Source organism: Stegostoma tigrinum, unplaced genomic scaffold, assembly GCF_030684315.1.
Source record: "Stegostoma tigrinum isolate sSteTig4 unplaced genomic scaffold, sSteTig4.hap1 scaffold_55, whole genome shotgun sequence".
Classification (NCBI taxonomy): Eukaryota; Metazoa; Chordata; class Chondrichthyes; order Orectolobiformes; family Stegostomatidae; genus Stegostoma; species Stegostoma tigrinum.
The window spans coordinates 2,762,961-2,788,048 of record NW_026728483.1 but is presented as its reverse complement, the minus strand read 5'-3'; the positions used below and the strand labels follow the sequence as shown (position 1 = coordinate 2,788,048).

General features: G+C 47.1%; 1 protein-coding gene across 5 annotated transcripts in view; it reads left to right on the top strand.

Moving 5' to 3' along the window:
• LOC132208857 (proteoglycan 4-like) overlaps nucleotides 1-17,807 on the top strand; it is a 157,264-nt gene extending 139,457 nt beyond the window's left edge. For all 5 annotated transcript variants that reach the window (XM_059644170.1, XM_059644169.1, XM_059644168.1 and 2 more), the window contains 3 exons: nucleotides 514-672; nucleotides 7,138-7,406; nucleotides 11,673-17,807. In XM_059644170.1, the coding sequence (XP_059500153.1) occupies nucleotides 15,186-16,403 (1,218 nt within the window). In that variant the 5' untranslated portion in view covers nucleotides 514-672; nucleotides 7,138-7,406; nucleotides 11,673-15,185 and the 3' untranslated portion in view covers nucleotides 16,404-17,807. The remainder of the gene's footprint in view (nucleotides 1-513; nucleotides 673-7,137; nucleotides 7,407-11,672) is intronic.
• Nucleotides 17,808-25,088: the final 7,281 nt, after the last annotated feature.

The window sequence follows — 25,088 nt, the reverse complement described above, 5'->3', positions numbered from 1 at the left end:
TCAGAGGACACTGCGACAAGGTAACCGTAGTAGCCCAAGCCAAGCATAGACACGCACAGGAATTCCGAGAGGCATGGTTCTGCACCCGTTCTCCAGCCTCACATTCTTGGTCTCTTCAGTCTGAATATGATCACTCAACCATATCCTTGATGACAAACAATAGAGTCTTACTTCCCAAAATCTACAAACAGGACTGTCCAGACAGATCGATTTGTTCTAATGATATCATCTTCTGCTGGAGGGATTCCGAAATGTCTGCATTCTTCCTCAACTGAGCATTCCTTGCATTCGTGGTTGACAGAGCTGTCAGCCACGTCCATTGTGCTGCAGGGTTCCCAAGCGGAATATGAGTTGCTGATCCTGCAACTTTGGGGTGGCATCATTTGTGGCACTGCAGGAGGCCCATGTTCAGTTTGGTTATGACTTTTGAGGAACGGATGGTCCCTTTGAGATTGAAATTGGAGAAAGATTTCAGGATTTTTTCATGTTCTTGTCTTTCTGTTATGCCCCTAGGAAAAAAGCAATGAAAGTGCCGTTAATGTTTTGCACGGCGAGCTGCTGCACACTAACCGGTCTCACACCATTACCAACACCTTGCCCTTGTGAAGGCAGATATGGATAAGGTTCTCAAAGCTGATAGAAGATTGAAACCACTCTAATCCTGTGACGATGGTAAGTTTCCCTTCTTTAAAAAAAAATGCTTGCAGCTGAATTCGCATAATATAGAGCACAGTGGCTCTGGTTAACACCACTGTCTCAATTCCACCCTTTGGTGACTTTCTGTGTGGAGTTTGCACATTCTCTATGTGCCTGCATGGGTTTTCTCCGGGTGCTCGAGTTTGCTCCCACAGTCAAAAGATGTGCAAGGTCGGTGGATTGGCCGTGCTAAATTTCCCAAGGTGTTCAGTGATGTGTAGGTTAGGTGAGTTATAGGTGGATGGGTCTGGGTGGGATGCTGTGAGGGGCAGTGTGGACATGTTGGGCTGACCGACCTGTTTCCACACTGTAAGGGTTCTCTGATTCATGATTCCATGATTTTACTGAGCGCAAAGGTACAATATTGACTCGTCATATTTGTCTCACCTCTTTACACATTGATAAGAAAGCCTTAATGTCAGTTTCTATGCATTTGCAACTTGTCTGCTGTCTCTGACAAGGCTGACTATATCTCCTTCTTGAATGCACATCCCCTGTCCCCCAACACTGAGAGGTGACACTTGCTTTTCATTTAGTACAATAAAAAAAACAATAGCCTCCATATTACATCCAGCGGCTTCTCTTAACACTCACACACTGTTCTTTTTTTCCTCCAGGTATTGACCACCCATCATTTCTAATTCCTCATCTCATCTCTCTCTCATGCGCTCTCTCTCTCTCTCTCTCTCTCATGCGCTCTCTCTCTCTCTCTCTCTCTCTCTCTCCCTCTGTCTCTCTCTCTCTGTCTCTCTCTCTCTCTGTCTTTATCTCTCCTCTCCCTGTTCTCCCCCATCACTTCACTCACAGGCACCAACAGAGGTTCACAGTCACACTATGTTGCACATGCATATTCTGTCCCTCATGCACAAACACACTACACACACACAAAAAAAAGTCAGGAACACAGTCTCTCACGAACACACTCTGTCACATTCTCACTCATTCATACTCCATACCGTCACACAGTCGTACACGGTCTTGCACACATTCTGTGGCACACTTGCATGCACTGTTGCAGGATCTTTTGCCAATGCTCTCACTCTCAAGTACACACATACTACCACAAATCTCTCCCTCACACACTTAGGTTTGCAAATTCACTTGCTGTCAAGCTCACTCACACTTACAGACACACTCACTCCCTCATGCATGCTGTAACACTCCCTTCTTGTGCTAACTCCCTTTCACACACTCTCAAGCACAGTCACTGGCACACACATTCTGTCGTGCGCACACACACACTTTCATGCACTGTCTTTGCACTCTTGAGCACAATCATATGCTCACCTCTCTCTTGCACACAGTCAATTTGATTTGAGTCAGAGATAATGGGAGCTGCAGATGCTGGAGAATCCAAGATAATAAAATGTGAGGCTGGATGAACACAGCAGGCCAAGCAGCATCTCTGATGAAGGGTCTTGGCCCAAAACGTCAGCTTTTGTGCTCCTGAGATGCTGCTTGGCCTGCTGTGTTCATCCAGCCTCACATTTTATTATCTTGATTTGAGTCGTCATTGTCACATGTGCCCAGGTACAGTGTAAAGTTTTCTTCTGCATGCAGTATAGACAGGTATATCAAACAAGGCGCATTAGTGAAACGGAACATAGTGACAGCTACAGAGAAGATGCACAGAGAGCAAGATCAAAATTAGATTTAAGCTTTTCAGTGTCCTATTCAGATGTCCAATAACAGCAGTGAAGAAGCTGTTCTTGAATCTTTTCACGCATGGATACAAACTTTTTTTACATCTTCCCTTCAGAAAAAGGGAGAAGAGAGTGTAATTGGCGGGTGAGAAGGGCCTTTGATTATGTCAGTTTCTTTCCCGAGGCAGCGGGAAATAGAGGTGGAATCAACGAATGGAAGGCTGGTTTGCATGATGGACTATGCTGTGTTCATGACTCTGCAGTTTCTTGTGATCTCAGGAAGAGCTGTTGCCAAACCATGCTGTGACATGCATCCAGATAGGATGCTTTCTCTGGTACATGAATGAAAGTTGACCTTGCGGACACTCCAAATTACCTTAGCCTGCTGGGGAAATAGAGACATTTGGTGTGCTTTTTTGCCCATTGCGACGATCTGGGTGGACCAGGAGAGATTGTTGGTGATCGACACTCTCAACTATCTCCACCTCAGCAACATCTCTCTCAGTGTCTGATGCAGGCGCTCACACACTCACATTCTGTCACCTATTCTGTCTGTCTGTCTCTCCCTCTCTCCCTCATCGCCCATCTCTCTGTCTCGCTCTCTCTCTCTCTGTCTCGCGCTCTCTCTCTCTCGCTCTCTCTCTCGCGCTGTCTCTCTCTCTCGCGCTGTCTCTCTCTCGCGCTGTCTCTCTCTCTCTCGCGCTGTCTCTCTCTCTCTCGCGCTGTCTCTCTCTCTCGCGCGCTCTCTCTTCCTCCCCCACCCCCCAACCTCTCTGGCTCTCTCTCTCTCTCTCTCTCCCTCTCCCTCTCTCTCTCTCTCTCTCTCTCTCTCTCTCTCTTTTTCTCACACACCAACTCATTGCTCAGTATTCCATGGTATCTGAATTGTTGGAAGAATTAACTTAGACTGAGCGTGGATTTTCTCCCAAATTAGTTATGACAAAGCAGAACCAATTCTGCCTGGAAGAAGAAAGGCAGGAGCCATAATAATTAGGGATTGTTTTGCGAGAGGAACCGTGCTGTGATATGCATCCAGATAGGATGCTTTCTGTGGTACATCAATGAAAGTTGCCCTTGTGGGCACACGCAATTGCCTTAGCCTCCTGTGAAGTAGAGACAACGGTGTGCTTTTTTGCTCATTGCGATGATGTGGATGGACCAGTGAACTAATCTAAGCCCATCCCCCTACACGATCCCATTATCATCCATATGCTTATCCGAGGACTGTTGAAATGCCCCGAATGTGGCTGAGCTAACTGCATTGTCAGGCAGGGGGTTCCACATCCTTACCACTCTCTGAGTAAAGAACCTGCCTCTGATATCTATCTCAAATCTATTATCCCTCACTGTTAAGCTGTGCCCCCGAATACAAGCTGACGTCATCATCCTCGGAAAAAGACCCACACTGTCCACCCTGTCTCATCCACTGATCATCTTGTATGTCTCTATTAAATCCCCTCTGAACCACCTTCTCTCCAATGAGTACAGACCCAAGTCCCTCAGCCTTTCTTCAGAAGACCTTCACTCCGGACCAGGCAACATCTCCTCTGCACCTTTTCCAATGCTTCCACATCCTTCCTGTAATGGGGCAACCAGAACTGTACGCAATATTCCAAATGAGACCGCACCAGTTTTTTGGACAGTTGCTCTGGATCTCAATCCCACTGCCAATAAAACCTAAAACACCGGAAGCCGCCTTCACAGCACTATCAACCTGGATGGCAATTTTCAGGGATCGACATAGATGGACACCCTCTGCACAGCAACACTGCCAAGAATCTTTCCATTGACCCAATATTCTGCCTTCCTATTATTCATCCCAAAGTGAATCACCTCACATTTATCCGCATTGAACTCCATCTGCCACCTTTCTGCCCAATTCTGCAGTTCATCCAAGTCTACCTGTCACCTGCAACATTCTTCCACATTGTCCACCACTCCACCGACTTGAGTGTCATCTGCAAACTTACTAACCGATCTACCAATGCCTCCGTCCAAGTCATTTATTAAAATGACAAACAGCAGTGGTCCCAAAACAGATCCTTGAGACAAACCAGAAGTCACCAGACTCCAGGCTGAATATTTTCTATCAAACACCAATGGTTGCCGCCTTAGCCAAAGCCAGTTTCTAATCCAACCTGCTAAATCTCCCTCAATCCCATGTCTCCATGTTTTCTCCAATAGCCTACCATGTGGAACCTTATCGAAGGCTTTACTGAAGTCCATGTCCACCACGTCAACTGCCCGACCCTCATCCACGTGCTTGGTCACCTTCCAAAATTACTCAATGAGGCTTGTGAGACACGACCTGCCCTTGACAAATCCATGTCGACTATCTCCCATCAAATTGGTGCTTGCTCGATGACTATAAATCCTATCTCTTATAATCCTTTCCAAAACTTTTCCTGCAACAGACGGAAGGCTCACTGGGTTTATAATTACCTGGGTCATTTCTACTGCCCTCTTTGAACAAGGGCACAACATTTGCAACCCTCCAGCCTTCTGGTACTAAACCTGTAGACAATGAGGATTCAAAGATCAAGGCCAAAGGCTCCGTCACCACCTCCGTAGCCTCCCAGAGAATCTGAAAGTTTCGAAGGATGCTGCGTTGTATCCGGAGGTTGGTGGGGTGGTACGTTAGGACGAGGGAGACTTTGTTTTGGTTGTTGTTGCGGGGTGGGGTGAGAGGGATTTGTTGCAGGAAATGCTGGAGACACGATCGAGGGCGTTATCAACCACAGAGTTGTGGTCCTTGAAAAATGAGGACATCTGAGATATACGGGAATAGAATACCTCATCCTGTGAGTGCAGATGCAGAGGCAAAGGAATGGGGAATAGGGGATGAATTGTTGCAGGAATATGGTGGGAGGAGGTGTAATCTTGGTAGCTGTGGGAATTGGTGGAGTTGAAATGGATATTTGTTTCTCAGTGGTTGGAAATAGAGTGGTCCAGGTAGGAGAGAGAGGTATCAGAGATTGTCCAGGTTAACTTCAAGTTCGGGAGGAAGGTGTTGGTGAAGTGGATGAACTGTTCGAGCCCCTTGTGGGAACACGAGGCGGTGCCGATACAGTCATCAATGTAACGGAGGAAGAGGTGGGGTTGAGGGCCAGTGTAGGTACGGAACAGGGAGCGTTCCATGTAACCTACAAAGAGGCAGGCATAGCTTGGGCCCATTTGGCTACCCTGGCCACCCTCTTTGTCTGTAGGAAGTGGGAGGAATTGAAAGAGAAACTGTTGAGGGTTGTTCAAGGACCGGAACTTACCCCTCCTCAGTGGTCAAAAACACCCTCGACCGTGTCACCCGCGTTTCCCACAACTCATCCCTCTCACCCGCACCCCATAATAACTACCAAAACAGTGTCCTCGTCGCCCTCACGTACCACCCCACCAACATCTGGATTCAAAGCGTCGTCCTCCGACCCTTCTGCCATCCGCAATCCGACCCCACCACCAAAGACGTTTTTCCCACCACCCTTAGGTGACCCCCTTATCCGCTCCACACTCCCCTCTAGCACTCCCGACACCCAGCACTTTTCCCTGCATATCCATAAATGTTGTCATCAAAACGTTTAAAATTCACTGGTCCCGATACCTCCCCCCCATCCCAGGCCCCAGGAAGAATTTCCTCAGCAAACAGATGTTTACCTGCACATCTGCTAATGTGGTAGACTGTATCCACTGTTGCCATTGTGGCCCCCTCTACATCGGGGAAACCAAACAGGTTTGGGGACCGCTTCGCCTGTGCTCAGTTTGCACTAAAGAACTGCACCTCCCAGTCGTGAACTGTTTCGACTCTCCCTACCAATCCTCAGGTAACATGTCCATCCTGGGCCTCCTGCAGTGCCACAACGATGCCACCTGAAGGTTGCAGGAGCAGCACCTCATATTGCGCTTGGGAACCCTGCACTCCATGGTATCAATGTGGACTTCACAAGCTTCAAAATCACCCCTCCCCTTCCCGCATCCCAAAACCAGCCCACCTATCCCATCCTGCCACCTCAAACCCCACCCCCATTTCCTGCCTCCTAACCTCTTCCCGCCCCGGAGACCTGTTCGTCCTCCCCGGACTGACCTCTCCCCTCCCTACCTCCCCACCTACATTCACCTCTGCTGGCTCCATCCCCACCTCTTTAACTTGTCTGTCTCCTCTCCACCTATCTTCTCCTCTATCCATCTTTGATCCGCCTCCCCCTCTCTCACTATTTATTTCAGAACTCTCTCCCCCTCCCCCTTTTCTGATGAAAGGTCTCGGCCCAACATGTCAGCTTTTGTGCTCCTCAGATGCTGCTTGGCCTGCTGTGTTCATCCAGCTGCACACTTTGTTATCTCTACATCTCTTAACAACCTCATTAAGTGAGTTCTAGAGCGAACTATGCAGGGTAGACTTTGGGTTTATCATTCTAACTTGCCAGTCCTGAAAGATGAAAGTTGGTTTGTGTTGGATGTTTGTCTCATAGCTACGAAAGATACACTGAAAGGATTTTTCAAATCTTTTGTTGAGAATTGTACCCATTTAGTCAGTAATCCTTTTCCTTTTTTAAAGCTTCCTTGGTAGTGACAAATTTCAAATATCTGCGGAATTTTATTTGGCTTTGTATTGGTTCTCTGTGATTCTCTGTTCATGGCTCCACGACCTGCTAGCTAATTACAGAATTTATCATTGATGTGCTTCAGTCTTATATATCCCAATTTCAGGAGAAAGTCCAGAGAGACCTTTTAAAGGAAAGGGGTTTAGAAAGAAAATCTATCGATCAAAATCATGAACAGTTGATAAATTATTTGCACTTCATATTTCCAGAACCTACCCCGGAAGAGAGAGCCCAGAGAATTGCCAAAGCTGTCCGCAAACAGTCAACAGAAGTGAAGGAAAATTGGGAGCAATTGAAAACCCGTGCGAGCAACTGGCAGAAACAGGTGGAAAAGGCGTTGGAGAAACTTCAAGAACTGCAGAAAGCGCTGGATGATCTTGAGGCTCATGTGCTAACAGCTGAGGGGGTCCACACTGATTGGCAACCTGTGGGTGACCTGCTTATTGACTCATTGCAGGATCACATTGATAAAACCACAGTAAGTGCAATTACATTACACTTCACTTATGAACAGATGTAACCAGAATGTTGTATTGAGACGATCAGTAATATGAGTATTCAGTAATATTGCTTGAATGGTTGTTAACTGAATTTGCAAATTAAAAGTTAGTTGAGCATGCCTTCTGATGATATCACAACATGAATATCAGTATAATTGAGGATTCTATTAGTCAGTGACATCAGCTGAGTTATCTGCTTGTTGCCATGTTATCAGGGTTAAAGGTAAAGTCTTAGCACGCCATTTGGCGACTCCTTAGAGAGAGACAACTGGTTATGATTTAACCTGAAGATCACCACGCCTCAGTCAAGTAGAGCGGTTGAGGCGAAGACCCTTTGTGGTCAGCTCACTGGTATGGCAATTGAGCCCTCTCTGCAGGGCATCGCTCTGCATCACAAACCAACTGAATTTGAATAGAGTTTAGGATTGGAGAGCAATCCATGCAATTATTTTTTTTAATGAATGTTTCTCACTGGGACTCTCTCACCGGCAAACTTTTTAAAAGCCAGCTCAGCCATACAGGCGAGATCAGTTCCTGATCTCAGCTGAATTTTTTGACCTGGGGTGGGTCAGCGTTAGGAGTTCAGTGATTGGAATGAATTCTCATGAAGTTAGCGAGAGGGATACTACACGTGAATAGATCGATGTTTTGAGAAGAGGATGAGATATGAGCAAAAGTTTAATTGATGTGGAAGACCAGCCACAATCATCATCGACGGTGGAGCAGGCTTGAGCGGCCATGCAACATTGTGCTGCCGCTATTTGACTTGTTCTGTGGAAAGGAAGGAAAATGGTCCAAGTGTCAAAAATGATGAAGACCACATCATTCTACAACCTCAAAATTTGATTGTGTTCAGCATATTATCACTCCTGGTACCCCTAAATCCTGGTCTATCATCTCAGCAGCTCGACTCTGCCCATAAGCTGGTTAGATGTGACATTTTTGAGGGATCTTCCCAAGTCTGAAAATCATTTTTGTTTTTGTCGAATCAGAGTTGGCCAGTGTGGAAGGAGGTCGTTTGGCATATCATAGCTCTTTGAAGTACATAGAACATAGAACATAGAACAGTACAGCACAGAACAGGCCCTTCAGCCCACAATGTTGTGCCGACCATTGATCCTCATGGATGCACCCTCAAATTTCTGTGACCATATGCATGTCCAGCAGTCTCTTAAATGACCCCAATGACCTTGCTTCCACAAGTAACTCCCCAATTCGTCCCCCTCTGCTTGGCAATGACTTGAACCACTTATAAAATCTCTTTAATGGAGGGAAACTTTGAAGGCGTCTGAAAGGAGTATTCACAATCCCAGAATACAACTGAGCCTTATTAAGTTGTTAGTTCTGACGGTCAAGAGCTTGATGAAAGAGGATTGTTTTAAAAAGTGCCTTAAAAGAGAAAACGTACAGAGGCTAAGAGGTGTAGGAAGTTAGCGAGTTTTGAGAAGATTTGTTGCTCGGGTTGAGGTTCGGGATGTGAGTTTGCTCGCTGAAGGTGTAGGAAGTCTCTTCTTGGGTTTGAAGCCGACACAATTAAATGTTTGGCAACTAGTAGTGGGCCGTTTAAAATCAAGAGTGGGCAAGAGGACATAATTAGACGAGTGCAGATATCCTGAAGTATAGTTGGACTGGTGGAGATTACGAAAATAGCGATAGGCATAGCCAAGGAACAATTTGTAAACAAAAATGAGAATTTAATAAAATTACTGTTAATAGTATCAGTCAGGTCGAAAGTACAGAGAAGAGGATTTGGTTCAAGGTGAGACTCGGGCAGTGGAGTTTTAGACGACGTCAAGTTTTCAATGGGCAAATGTGGGACTCCAACAGGGAATGCATTGGAATTGTCAGGTCCAGAAGTGAAGTAGTTCCAGATGAAGGTTTCACTGCTAATGAGCCAAGACAAGAGACAGGTAGGCAGAATTGAAAAGATGTAAAGAGACAGCTTTAGGGATTGCATGAATGTGTGGTCGGACGTTTATCATGGGATAAACAAGATGCCAAGGTTGTGCTGAGACAAGCGTAATATTACATTGTTGCCAAGGCGGAGTAATGCAATCAGTAGGTAGTGAATAGAGATTGGTGTGGGGACCACAAAGTGGTCTTCCCAGTTTTAAATTGTTATCTCTACATAGTTGCGCAACTTAATGTTCTGTTCAAAAGGCATTACTGACAAGGAAACAGAAGTTAGCCATTTGTTTACTTGTCAATATATCTTGATTTTTCCACCATGTTCTCCAGTTAATAACACAAGATGTGCACTGTACGAACTGAACTGTTCAAACCTTAAAAGGAGATGTTAAAATTGTGGAATATAAAGTTAAATATATTTCTTTGAAAATTTGAATAAATTACATGAAGGTTTGACCAAGACTGCAAGGAATTAGATGGAACATGAGATGAATAAAACAAGCAGTAGTAAGGTGGTATCAGCTGGACGTTCCTGAAGAAAGAGAACGCAGCCAACCTTTCTTCCATCAGGGGGATTAATTGTGTGGTGTCAGACACAGTCGATTCAATCATTCCTTCTGTCTTTACTGTCTGACTGGACTGTGGTTGTAATATTTCCTTTTTTAAACGCTCAAGGTTCGACATACTTCACTTGACATTCTCATTTTATAAATTTTAAGAAGTTGACTTATTGTCAAGTCACGGTAGGATTGAAGACACATTCTGTAAGTGTTTGAAGTCAGAAGTCACATGACACCAGCTTATAGTCCAACAGGTTCATTTGAAATCACACAAGCTTTTGGAGTGCAGCCCCTTCATCAGGTGCAGTTCGTGAGGTGACCACAGAGAGACACAGCTTATAAGCAGAGAGATCAAAAGATCATAGAATTGGCGTGAGTGGAGTGTCAGATAATAACTCTATACAGGTGACCAAGAGTGTTAGAGGCAAGTAAAGCGTTTATAAAGTCCATGTCAGTGCTGTGTTGTCATGATAATCAGGCAGCGCAACAGGAATGTACAAAAGGTGGCATCTCAGGTCAGACTCTGACTTGTAGTTTCGAGGCTTGTGTTCAGAATCTGTCTTAGAGTTTTAACCTTTATTTCAAAAGCAAGAATTTATAAGATACCACACTGACTGTAACGACAAGTTGTGTGTTTCTTCAACAAAATATCTGCAAACAAACAAACATCCTGGATGAAGACTTATTATCTGACACTCCACTCACACCAGTTGTATGATGTTTTGATCTGTCTGCTTATCAATTGTGTGTCTGTGTGTTTACCTCCCTGACCGCACCTGATGAAGGGACTGCACTCCCAAAGCTTGTGTGATTTCAAATAAACCTGTCAGATTATAACCTGATGTCATGTGAGCTCTGACTTTGTCTATCCTAGTCCAACACCAGCACCTCCACATTATAACTGTTTGGAACCAAGTCAGTGCAACAGGTACATATCGAACATTTGACTTCGGAAGAATGCCTAGTGCTGAAAAATTCATTAATAACAAAGGATTTCTTCATTGTACCATCTATCGTAACATGCTGCGTCTCACAGTCATAATGAAAGGATGGCCACTTCAATTTCGCAGGGCCAAGAACAGTTATGGACATTTTTAGCATGGGAGGAGGCCATTCAACCTATTTTATCTGTCCCAGCTCTCTCCCAGCACAAGAAAATTAATCCTTCTCTCGAACTCATTCCACATATTTCACAGAATTGAAATATATAGGTACATATTTAGGAGATTTTAACATCAAGTGAGCAGTTCTCGCACTTCACCTCGTCACTAAAAATGGAAAATGTGACTTACAAAGAGTGGGTCTTTATTTTGTTCTGTTTTGATGATGAAGCAGGTGCAAGTCGAAGTGCTGGAACTGGCCTCTTGAACTTACCAACTGTTCAACGTGTATGAAATGATTTCTGTGTGCATCTACTAAAAGCAGTTTTATGGAAGGAAAAGGTACCAAAGAAGATTTGGTGTATTGTGCTTGATGCTATTATACGCCAACCTGTGAAAACAGAACTCTACGACTGAGTGTTGAGTTCTGAGAGGGGGCTATCTTGTTTGAATTTACATTGCTAAGCCGAGGCCTATTTTCCCAACAGCAAAATTGGTAATCCAGCAAGAAATGGAAATTTCTCACATTTGTTGGCTGTAAGTGTCTGTTTAAAGTTTCCTTATATACAGGTGCTTAACCTGCTTTTACAGTTGGAACATTTGTTGTGCCAATGAAAATTTTTTGAATGGTTTCACCTCCAGTTTTCCTGTTTATACATATTTGGTATTTTTTCAGGGGAAGGACTATCTGCAAAATCTGAGATTGGGTTTTGAAAGACAGCAGCCTTTGTTTTGGAGAGATAATGGGAACTGCAGATGCTGGAGAACGCGAGATAACACCGTGTGGAACTGGATGAAGACAGCAGGCCAAGCAGCATCTCAGGAGCACAAAAGCTGACGTTTCGGGCCGAGAACCTTCTTCAGAAAATGGGGAGGGGGTGCGGGTTCTGGAATAAATAGGGAGAGAGGGGGAGGCGGATGGAAGATGGATGGAGGAGAAGATAGGTGGAGAGGAGAGTATGGGTAGGGAGGCAGGGAGGGGATAGGTCAGTCTGGGGAGGCGGGACAGGTCAAGGGAGCGGGATGAGGGGAAATAGGGGTGCGGCATGAGGTGGGAGGGGGGATGGGTGAGAGGAAGAATAGGTTAGGGAGGCAGGGACGAGCTGGGCTGGTTTTGGGATGCAGTGGGAGGACAGGAGATGTGGAAGCTTGTGAAATCCACACTGATAGCATTGGGCTGCAGGGTTCCCAAGCAGAATATGAGTTGCTGTTCCTGCAACCTTCGGGTGGCATCATTATGGCACTGCAGGAGGTCCAGGTTGGACATGTCCTCTCAGGAATGGGAGGGGGAGTTGAAATGGTTCGTGACTGGGAGGTGCAGTTGTTTATTGCAAACTGAGCGTAGGTGTTCTGAAAAGTGGTCCCCAAGCCTCTGCATCGTTTCCCCAATGTGGAGGAAGCCACAACGGGGACAGCGGATGTTTTGGATATTTCTTAAGCATTGATTTTCATTCAGAGTTGGTTGGATTTTGCTGAAGCAATAGACATAACTCACTATGACATAGACAATGTCAGAGTTAATGTTTCGCGTCCTGTGACCCTTCCTCAGATCTCACTCTTCACTGATGCTGCCAGACCTGCTGAGCTTTTCCAGCAACTTCTGCTTTTGTTGCTGATTTACAGTGCCCACAGTTAGAACATAGAACATAGAACAGTACAGCACAGAAAAGGCCCATCAGCCCACAATGTTGTGCCGACCATTGATCCTCATGTATGCACCCTCAAATTTCTGTGACCATATACATGTCCAGCAGTCTCTTAAATGACCCCAATGACCTTGCTTCCACAACTGCTGCTGGCAACGCATTCCATGCTCTCACAACTCTCTGCGTAAAGAACCTGCCTCTGACATCCCCTCTCTACTTTCCACCAACCAGCTTAAAACTATGACCCCTCGTGCTAGCCATTTCTGCCCTGGGAAATAGTCTCTGGCTATCAACTCTATCTATGCCTCTCATTATCTTGTATATCTCAATTAGGTCCCCTCTCCTCCTCCTTTTCTCCAATGAAAAGAGACCGAGCTCAGTCAACCTCTCTTCATAAGATAAGCCCTCCAGTCCAGGCAGCATCCTGGTAAACCACCTCTGAACCCTCTCCAAAGCATCCACATCTTTCCTATAATAGGGCGCCCAGAACTGGACGCAGTATTCCAAGTGCGGTCTAACCAAAGTTTTATATAGCTGCAACAAGATCTCACGACTCTTCAACTCAATCCCCGTGTTAATGAAAGCCAAAACACCATATGCTTTCTTAACAACCCTGTCCACTTGGGGGGCCATTTTAAGGGATCTATGTATCTGCACACCAAGATCCCTCTGTTCCCCCACGCTGCCAAGAATCCTATCCTTAATCCTGTACTCAGCTTTCAAATTCGACCTTCCAAAATGCATCACCTCGCATTTATCCAGGTTGAACTCCATCTGCCACCTCTCAGCCCATCTCTGCATCCTGTCAATGTCCTGCTGCAGCCTACAGCAGCCCTCTACACTGTCAACGACACCTCCGACCTTTGTGTCGTCTGCAAACTTGCTGACCCATCCTTCAATTCCCTCGTCCAAGTCATTAATAAAAATTACAAACAGTAGAGGCCCAAGGACAGAGCCCTGTGGAACTCCACTCACCACTGACTTCCAGGCAGAATCTTTTCCTTCTACTACCACTCGCTGTCTTCTGTTGGCCAGCCAATTCTGTATCCAAGCAGCTAAGTTCCCCTGTATCCCATTCCTCCTGACCTTCTGAATGAGCCTACCATGGGGAACCTTATCAAATGCCTTACTGAAGTCCATATACACCACATCCACAGCTCGACCCTCATCAACTTTTCTAGTCACATCCTCAAAACCTCGATAAGGTTTGTAAGGCATGACCTACCCCTCACAAAGCCGTGTTGACTGTATTTGATCAAGCCATGCTCTTCCAGATGGTCATAAATCTTATCCCTCAGAATCCTTTCTAACAACTTGCAGACGACAGACGTGAGACTTACCGGTCTATAATTGCCAGGGATTTCCCTATTTCCTTTCTTGAAGAGACGAATTACATTTGCCTCTCTCCAGTCCTCAGGTACGACTCCAGTGGAGAGCGAGGATGCAAAGATCTTCGCAAGTGGCGAAGCAATTGCATTTCTCGCTTCCCAAAGCAGCCGAGGACAAATCTGATCCGGGCCTGGCGACTTGTCAATCTTAATGTTTGACAAAATTTTCAGCACATCAGCTTCGTCTATCTCTATCCATTCCAGCATGCACACCTGCTCTTCAAAGGTTTCATTCACTACAAAGTTGGTTTCTTTCGTAAAGACAGAAGCAAAAAACTCATTTAGGGCTTCCCCTACCTCCTCAGGCTCCACACACAAGTTCCCTATGCCATCCCTGATCGGCCCTATGACGCAGGCAAAACTCTATCTCTGCAGGAAGCATGATGCTGTGTTCTCAAACTTCCCTGCCTTTTTGTCATATAATATTGTCTTTTTAGGACAGAAGTGGCTTTTTTTTGTTTGCTTTGACTTGTGCACATACTTTCTATGCATGTTAAAATTCTACACATTTTCAGTTCACTGCAGTGCTGCATAATGAAGACTTGGAACAATTTTTTTTTTTATAAAGTAGAAAATCAGTGTGGTTTGTTTTCCAAAATGTGATGTGTAAGTGCAACACTTAACAGTGTGTTCATCAAACTATTGTTTCCTTTGATCTTTGTGTTGCAGAAATTTCTAGAATCATTTCATCTCTATTTTTCTTGATATATTTCGCAGCTTTCCTGGAGCAAGTCTGGTTTCCTTCGGATGAGACGACTTTCAGACATACTCCCTTTATTATGAGATTTAATTGCGGTAAAATGAGGAGGATTTTTATTCACTGAGACACACATGACTATATGTTTAAAGCATTGGAAAATGCGTTCTGTTCGGACTGTCATGTTATCTGGTGTTTGTACCAGGCTTTCCGATTAAATGCAAGTGATTAAGGATGCTAATGATGCCACATTTTATTACAAGAAGAAATGAACATACAAGTCAGGATTTTATGCCACATTTATACATAGCATATACCATGCAGCATGGATGCAGTGACTGAGTGAAATGGGATGCAGTGACTGAGTGAAATGGGATGCAGTGACTGAGTGAAATAGGGATGCAGTGTCGGAGGGAAATAGGGATGCAGTGACTGAGACAAATGGGATGCACTGACAGATGGAAATGGGATACAGTGCCTCAGTGAAATGCTCACAACGAATTGCCCCCTCCAGTCCTGACCCGCTCTCAGCAACTTGCCCCCTCCGTCCTGCCCCGCTCACAGCGACTTTCCCCATCCGTCCTGACCCGCTGACAGCGAATTGTCCCCTCCGTTCTGACCCACTCGCAGCGACCTGCCCCTACAGTCGTGACCCGCTCACACCGACTAGCGCCTGCAGTCCTGACCCGCTCACACCGACTAGCGCCTGCAGTCCTGACCCGCTCACAGTGACTCGCCCCTGCAGTCCTGACCTGCTCACAGCGACTTCTCTCTGCAGACCTGACCCACTCACAGCGAATTACCCCTGCAGTCCTGACCCGCTCATTGCGACTTGCCCCTGCAGTCCTGACCCCCTCTCAGCGACTCGCCCCTTCAGTCCTGTCCCAATCACAAGGACTTGCCCTCTCCATCCTTACCCGCTCACAGCGACTTGCCCCCTCAGTCCTCAGCCCCTCACAGCGACTTGCCACCTCAGTCTTGACCCACTCACAGCGACCTCCCCCCTCTGTCCTGACCCCCTCACAGCAACCTGCCCCCTCCGTGCTGACCCCCTCACAGCAACCTGCCCCCTCCGTGCTGACCCGCTCACAGTGACTTGCCCCTGCAGTCCTGGCCCCGACACAGTGACCTGCCCCCTCACTCCTGACCCGCTCAACATTGAGGAAACCAAGCAGAGGCTTGGGGACCGCTTTGCAGAACACCTCCACTCGGTTCGCAACAAACAACTGCACCTCCCAGTCGCGAACCATTTTAACTCCCCCTCCCATTCCTTGGACGACATGTCCATCATGGGCCTCCTGCAGTGCCACAATAATGCCACCCGAAGGTTGCAAGAACAGCAACTCATAATCCGCTTTGGAACCCTGCAACCCAATGGTATCAATGTGGACTTCACAAGCTTCAAAAACTCCCCCTCCCCAACTGCATCCCAAAACCAGCCCAGTTCTTCCCCTCCCGCGACTGCATCACAAAACCAGCCCAGCCGTTCCCTTCCCCCGACACCAGTCCAGCCGTTCCCTTCCCCCGACTGCTTCCCAAAACCAGCCCAGCCTGTCTCCGCCTCCTTAACCTGTTGTTCCTCTCACCCATCCCTTCCTCCCACCTCAAGCCACACCTCCATTTCCTACCTACCACCTCATCCTGCCTCCTTGACCTGTCCATCTTCCCTGGACTGAACTATCCCCTCCCTACCTACTCACCTGTACTCTCCTCTCTACCTATCTTGTTTTCTCTCCATCTTCGGTCCGCATCCCCCCCTCTCCCTATTTATTCCAGTTCCCTCTCCCATCCCCGTCTCTGATGAAGGGTCCAGGCCCGAAATGTCAGCTTTTGTGCTCCTGAGATGCTGCTTGGCCTGCTGTGTTCATCCAGCTCCGCACTTTGTTATCTTGGATTCTCCAGCATCTGCAGTTCCCATTATCAGTGGCATTTTCCTCTTCATCAAAGTTTGTGCAAAAGCAACACGATATGGGGCGACACGGTGGCTCAGCGGTTAGCACTGCAGCCTCACAGCACTGGGGACCCAGGTTCAATTCCAGCCTCAGGCAACTGTCTGTGTGGAATTTGCACCTTGTCCCTGTGTCTGCGTGGGTTTCCTCCAGGTGTTTCAGTCTCGTCCCACTGTCCAAAGATGTGCACGCTAGGTGGATTGGCCATGCTAAATTGCCCATAGTGTTCAGGGGCGTGGGTCTGGATGGGATGCTCCAAGGTTTGGTGTGCACTTGTGGGGCCAAAGGGCCTGTTTCCACACTGTAGGGAATCTAAACAATCCTGTTCCGACACCTCCATGTTATAACCCTGCTGATCACTGCACACAGAGATGTTTGATAACAAAAGGATAACAATAATATTCAAACCCAGTGCTGGAAATGTAATTTAAATGAGTATTTGAAATACAGAGGCCAGTGTCGATCTTCAATTCAACTTTTATTTACAAATGATCTGTCTTCAACTTTAGCACTGCCTCATTCAGAGATAGTTGCCAGGGTGTCAGCGTCTCTGACCCTCACACTTCTTATCTGTCAGCCAGGGCTCCCTGATTTGGGCTGTTCATATGGAGCAATCAGTCAACTCTCATTCTGAGAGGTTCAACTGGCCGACCTGGTCACAAACCAGTGCGGTGTGTTCATCGAAAATCAAACATGTACTAGAAAGGTACCATTACATACTAGTGTAAAGGAAGGCATGACGCTAAACTGGGGAGAGAAGGGAACTGCTAATTGGGGGTGGCCCAGAGAGTAGAAGAAAATCGAATGGGAAGATGACCATTTGAGACTGAGGGAGAGAGATGTAATTGCCTGAATGAGGCATTGCAATTGCGAAATGGATTTTTGTGTGTACACCATGTTCAGTTTCCCCGATCTGTGCTCCTCTTTGAATCATTAGTATCTGAAATTTCTGTATCATTTCCAAATGCTCTGTCTCTAATGTTATGCTGTTGGAATTGGTTGAACTGCAGAGATATCATTTATTTGCACAAATGTGTTCAGTGAAATGAGTTGCATGCTATATATGTATTATTCTTCCTGATTCTATTGTACGCATACAAATTAAAGTTAGTTCCACTTTTGAAGAACAAACTGTTTTTAGATGTATGATGTATCTCATTTGCCTGCCACTTAGTCTTGTTGATGAGTTGTGTTTCTGTTTTGTGAAGAAATATGAATGAGCTGGACCACTAATGGCAATGCCCAATGTGGTGATGTTCCAACATTGCAGCTGGAAGGTGGGGCGGGGAGGGGGATGGGTTTCACAGAACTATTGCAGACGGAAATGGAGAGACAGGTGATGTATGTGGCAGCACCGAGACAGTGAGGAGAATGAAATGCAGCCTGAAGGGGAATCTGGCTGTATTCTCAAAGGCACGGGCTGAATGGAAGAGGACAGAGGATTCACTCAGAGGAACAGAAGATCAGACTAGACTGATTGTGAAACAGGCAATAATCATTGGCAAGTTACTGATAGGAGGGTGAATCAATCGGGCTCACTTTAAGACTGTTTACAGTTACCATATAGTTTCTGGGAGATGTGCAGATCAGGCCAGGCTCATATAGAAACGCTTCCCGGAGTAATTAACATGGAGACCCCACTGGGAAAGAGTGAGGGGTTGGCCGTCCTGCTTCCACTGCTGCTGGTCATGTCCAGGCCAGTCACTCTGGCCAGAGACTTCAGCTGCATCATCGGCACGAATGAACAATATGGAGGGTATGACAGTGAACTGGACTCGACGTCCAGATTTCTGATGGAAACGGTTGAAGTTGCCAAGCTGCATAACATCTTCAGCACCCCTGCAGACTGAGCACAGAGTAGAAACACCTGGTCATAGCCAGATGTGTCTATACACCCATTGGACAGATTTCCTGTTTGCGCCCACACGTCCTCAATCATATCCATTGAAGTCAAGCCGGTGTTCTTCTCTGACTACTGCCTCCTGCTGGCTGACTGTCACCTACAGGATGACCAGTGGGCTGGCAAGGGAACATGGAAGCTGAATGTGAAACTGTTGACCCCAGAAAAATCATTAAGAAGCTCAAAAGAGAGCACACAGGTTGGAGAAGGATGAAGACCCTTTTTGCACTTGGTGGGAGGCAGTCAAAGGGAACATCAAGAAGTTCTTTGTCCTGAAAAGTGTTCAGAAGATGAGAGAGAGTTGGGCAAAACTGTTCAAACTCCAGAAACCCGTGCAAAACCTACTCTTACTACAGACAATCGGGTCAATGTCGCCGAGGAGCCCCAGGAGGTGTCGAGGCAGCAAGCCCCACTCTCTGCCTCGGAGGCCTCCAAGATAATCTTGCGGTTCAGGGTCTGCACTGTGCAGCAAGAGATCATAACAGTCAGAGACAGACAGCACTTAAACAGACCGTTTGGTCCAACTTGTTCATGCTGACTCGATATCCTAAATAAATGTAGTCCCATTTGCCAGGATTTGGCCCATATCCCTCTAAACTCTTCCTATTCATTTTCCCATTCAGATGGCTTTTAAATGTTGAAATTGTACCAGCTTCTCGTCCCCTCTCTTGCAGCTCATTGCACGCATGCACCACCCTCTGCATGAAAATAATGTACCTGAAATCCCTTTTAGATCTTTCCCCTGTCACTTTAAACCTATGCCCTTCAGTTATGGACTCTCCCACCCCAGGGAAAAGACAATGTCTATAAACCCTATCCATGCCTCTCATGCGGTTACCAATCTCTATCAGGTCATCCCTCAGCCTTTGATGCTCCAGGGAAAATAGCCCCAGTCTGTTCAGCCTCGTCCTTTAGCTTTAACCCTCCAACCCAGTCACCATCCTTGTAAATCTTTTCTGAATCCTTTCTGGTTTCACAACATCTTTCCGACAGCAGGGAGACTGGAATTAGAAACAGTATTCCAATGGAGGCCTAATCAGTGTCCTTTACAGCTGCATGTGACCGAATGAGATGTGTTCACATTCCTTCTTGAAGAGGCTAAAGGAGAGCCTTGTGCTCAGTAGCCTGAAGGATGAACAGAGCTCGATAAGTTTGTCTCAATCTGACATCCTGAAGCTCAGCAAATCCTTTTAAGCCAGTCCCTATGACACTATGCCCACAGACAGTGCCGTGACTCCCAGTCATTCCTGTCCTCGATCCTGGGGGTCTTTGACAACACCAAGCAGGGGAGCCTGGACTGACCATTATCTCTGGATGAGCTGGGGAAGGCCTTCGAGTCCTTAGAAAAGAATAAAACTGTGGGAGGTGATGCCTTTCCAGCTGAGTTGTATTCAGCTCTTTGGGGGTTGAGTGGCCAGGGCCTGCTGGAGCTTGGTGTTGTCAGGATGTCAGATTGAGACAAACGTATCGAGCTCTGCTCATCCTTCAGGCTGCTGGAGCTGTACGACAGTATGCTTCTGTCAGGTACTATGCGCAAATACATGAGGAATGGTATCATCACCCTGACCTACAAGTGGAAGGGAGTGAGGGAGGAAGTTAGAAATCAGCGACCAAGATAATTGGCGAATGTAGCCTACAAAATCCTGTCTCAGTCATGTGTAACTGGGTCAGGTCTGCTCTGCGATTGGTGATTGACCCTGACCAAACCTGTGCTGCAGCGGACAGGACGATCTCTGAGAGCCTCGCGCTCCTAGGGATACGATCACTAGCAGGCAGAACAGAGGGGTGGATACCTGCCTCATCAGCCTGGACCAAGAGAAGGCCTTTGGCAGAATATTGCATACCAACATGTGGGATGTGCTTTATAAAATGGGCTTTGGGGAGAGAATCTGCAATTGGGCCCGACAGATCTACACCGACATCATTCGCGCAGTCTCAATCTGCGTATGGGAATCACAGAGCTTACCCATCAGATCCAGGGTCTGGCAGGGCTGCCCACTCTATCGAGCCCTTTGCTGAGTCCATCAGTAAGGATGTGAGCCTGAGAAGTGTGATTATTCCAGGTAGAGCGGGCCTGCAGGTCAAAGCGTCCCTGTAAGATAACGATGTCACCAATCTCTGCTCAGCCCCAGTGTCGGTGCGCAGGTTCATGAGCAGCTGTGACCCTTTCAAACTGGCCTCGGGAGCCACGGTCAATCGAGACAAGAGTGAGGCCATGTTCTTTGGGATCTGGCCTGAATGATCCTTCATTCCCTTCACCGTCAGGGCAGATTACCCAAAAGTGCTGGGCACACAGTTCAGAGAGCCTGGGGCGTGCAGAAAGCCTTGGGAGGTGAGGGGTAGGTCATGCCATACAAACCTTATCGAGTTTTTTGAGGATGTGACTAGAAAGGTTGATGAGGGTCGAGCTGTGGATGTGGTGTATGTGGACTTCAGTAAGGCATTTGATAAGGTTCCCCATGGTAGGCTCATTCAGAAGGTCAGGAGGAATGGGATACAGGGAAACTTAGCTGCTTGGATACAGAATTGGCTGGCCAACAGAAGACAGCGAGTGGTAGTAGAAGGAAAATATCCTGCCTGGAAGTCAGTGGTGAGTGGAGTTCCACAGGGCTCTGTCCTTGGGCCTCTACTGTTTGTAATTTTTATTAATGACTTGGACGAGGGAATTGAAGGATGGGTCAGCAAGTTTGCAGACGACACAAAGGTCGGAGGTGTCGTTGACAGTGTAGAGGGCTGCTGTAGGCTGCAGCGGGACATTGACAGGATGCAGAGATGGGCCGAGAGGTGGCAGATGGAGTTCAACCTTGATAAATGCGAGGTGATGCATTTTGGAAGGTCGAATTTGGAAGGTGAGAACAGGATTAAGGATAGGATTCTTGGCAGCGTGGAGGAACAGAGGGATCTTGGTGTGCAGATACATAGATCCCTTAAAATGGCCACCCAAGTGGACAGGGGGGTTGTTAAGAAAGCATATGGTGTTTTGGCTTTCATTAACAGGGGGATTGAGTTGAAGAGTCGTGAGATCTTGTTGCAGCTATATAAAACTTTGGTTAGACCGCACTTGGAATACTGCGTCCAGTTCTGGGCGCCCTATTATAGGAAAGATGTGGATGCTTTGGAAAGGGTTCAGAGGAGGTTTACGAGGATGCTGCCTGGACTGGAGGGCTTATCTTATGAAGAGAGGTTGACTGAGCTCGGTCTCTTTTCATTGGAGAAAAGGAGGAGGAGAGGGGACCTAATTGAGGTATACAAGATAATGAGAGGCATAGATAGAGTTGATAGCCAGAGACTATTTCCCAGGGCAGAAATGGCTAGCACGAGGGGTCATAGTTTTAAGCTGGTTGGTGGAAAGTAGAGAGGGGATGTCAGAGGCAGGTTCTTTACGCAGAGAGTTGTGAGAGCATGGAATGCGTTGCCAGCAGCAGTTGTGGAAGCAAGGTCATTGGGGTCATTTAAGAGACTGCTGGACATGTATATGGTCACAGAAATTTGAGGGTGCATACATGAGGATCAATGGTCGGCACAACATTGTGGGCTGAAGGGCCTGTTCTGTGCTGTACTGTTCTATGTTCTATGTTCTATGTTCTAGGTGCACATTGTGGGTAAAATCCTGGTCATCAGGTGTGAGGCACTCTCTGTTGTTGTGCATGGCACAGTTCTGGCCCATCACCCACACTGCACTGTTTCCCTCATCCGAGCCATCTTCCATTCCTACTGGAAGCCTAAGATAGACCGTGTCTGCAACAACTCCATGTACTAAGCTCTGGCTAAGTGGGGGAAGAACGGACCCAATGTCACCCTCATCCTGATGTCCACCTTGTTGTGCATTAAGCTGTGTGTAGACTCTCAGTACGTAAAGACCAAGTGTCACTATGTCCTGAGGTCCGACCTGATCCCAGTGTTGCGAACGAAGGGACTGGCCTCTCTGCCACGGAAAGCTCCAAGTAGTTGGACCGTTCTATAACATATATCCTTTGTTGTGAAATTTGCAAAGAAACAAACCTCTGACCGCCAGTCCATCAGGTAGTGGTCAGCACGCAGCATGCTCGAGACCCTGTGGGAAAAGGAGAGGCTGGATCCTGTTGTGTGGTTCCCAGAGCAGACTGACAAAGTCATTTGGTACAATGTGTCATCATCAGAACTTTCCAACAAACAACAAAACATAGATTGGCGGGTGGTGAGAATCCTGTCAGATTGTTTATGCACACCTTGTTGGCCTGTGCCACAGTACACTGCCCTGGAAGTGGCTGTGGGTGAAACCCGAAACATCAGCTTTCCTGCTGCTCTGATGCTGCCTGTCGTGCTGTGTTCATCCAGCCCACACCTAGTTATCGCAGACTCCAGCATGAGCAGTTCCTACTCTCTCTCGGCTCAGTGTGAGACCTTTTACAGTTACCGTATAGTTACAGGGAGTGTGTGGATGAGGCCAGGCTCAATGTTTACCTTCAGCAAAAAGTTATTGGGAGGTGCACGGATGAGGACAGACTTGCTGTGAGACTGTTAACAGTCACCGTATAGTAAGTCGGAAGCATGGAGATGAGGCCAGGCCCACTGTGATACTGTTTACAATCACTGTTTAGTTTCTGGGAGGAGTGTAAATAAGGCCATGCTCGGTGTGAGACTGTTTTGTGTCCCTGTATAATTACTGGAGGTGTGTCAATGAGGTGAGGGCAATTGTCAGACCGTTTACAGTCAAGTAGGACTTCCTGTGAGTTGTGCGAATGAGGCCAGGGCCACTGTGAGACCATTTACAGTCACCGCATCATGACGCGGAAGCGTGTAGATGCTGCCAGGCTCCCTGTCAGTAGCCAGGTGGTGTGTCCACGAGGCATAACTGGGATGCACTAAAAGCTTGGGGCATAACTGGGACGATGGGGCTGCTGCTGCCGAGGCACAGTCGGGAAGGACCACTGTCTGAGGTTTTCCTGCTGAAGGTAAATGAGGGTCCATTCAGTTATCGGACCCTCCCCGTGTCTCACATGTATGTAAATATTTTTGTTGTATGTCTAAGAGAGGTCTTTGGTTCATTGGGTGGAGCCAAAGTCCAATGCTTTATTTGTTTATTTGATATGCAGCTGGACAGAACGCAACTGCAGTTGTGACATTGCACATATACAAAGAGATTTCTTGTGAAAAAGGTGTATTTTTCAAATCAGAAATGTGACTGGGAGGAGTGTGGATGAGCCCATGCTCACTGTGGGTCTGGTTACGGTCACCACATTGTCACTAAGATGTGTGTATATGAGGCATGGCTGGCTGTGAGACTGTGAAAAATCACTGTAATTAATAAGAGTTTGTTTCTTCAATTATTTGTTGGATGTGTGTGTCACTGACTGGTCCAGCATTTATTGCCCATCCCTAATTGCCCTGGAGATGTTGGTGGTGAGCTGCCTCCTCGAACCGCTGCAGTTCGCCTGTTGTGGGTTGCCCCCACAGTGCCATGAGGGAGGGAATTCCCATCTTTTGAACAGTCGCAGTGAAGGATTCCGGATATATTTCTAAATCAGAATCACGAGTGGCTTGGAGTGGGATTGAAGGAGGTGTTCCCGTGTACTTGATGCCCTTGTCCTTCGAGATGGAAGCTCTAATGGGTTTGGAAGGGACTGCATGAGGAGCTTTGGCGAATTTCTGCCGTGCATCTTGTGGATCGTACACAGTGCTGCTGAGGCCGCTCATCATTGGTGGTGGAGGGAGTGGATGATTGTCGATATCGTGTCAGTCAACTGGGCTGCTTTGTCCTGGATGGAGTCAAGCTTCTTGCATGTTGTTACAGATGCAGCCATCCTGGAAAATGGGGAGCGTTCCATCACAGTCCTGACTTATGCCTTGTAGACAGTGGACACGTTCTGGGGAATCAGGAGGTGGGTTAGCCGCCGCAGCATTCCTCACCTCTGACCTGCTCTTGTAGTCACTGTGTTTATGTGGTGAGTCTGGTTCAGTTTTTGTTCAAAGCTCACCCCCACGACGGTGACAGTGTGGGATGCAGTGAATGTAACAAATTGTTTGTCAAGGGGTGGTTGTCTCTTGTTGGTGACGGTCATTGCCTGGTATTTCTGTGGTGTGAATGTAACTTCCACTTGTCTGACCAAGCCTGGGTATTAGAGATAATGGGAACTGCAGATGCTGGAGAATCCAAGATAATAAAATGTGAGGCTGGATGAACACAGCAGGCCAAGCAGCATCTCAGGAGCACAAAAGCTGACGTTTCGGGCCTAGACCCTTCATCAGAGAGGGGGATGGGGGGAGGGAACTGGAATAAATAGGGAGAGAGGGGGAGGCGGACCGAAGATGGAGAGCAAAGAAGATAGGTGGAGAGAGTATAGGTGGGGAGGTAGGGAGGGGATAGGTCAGTCCAGGGAAGACGGACAGGTCAAGGAGGTGGGATGAGGTTAGTAGGTAGCTGGGGGTGCGGCTGGGGGTGGGAGGAAGGGATGGGTGAGAGGAAGAACCGGTTAGGGAGGCAGAGACAGGTTGGACTGGTTTTGGGATGCAGTGGGTGGGGGGGAAGAGCT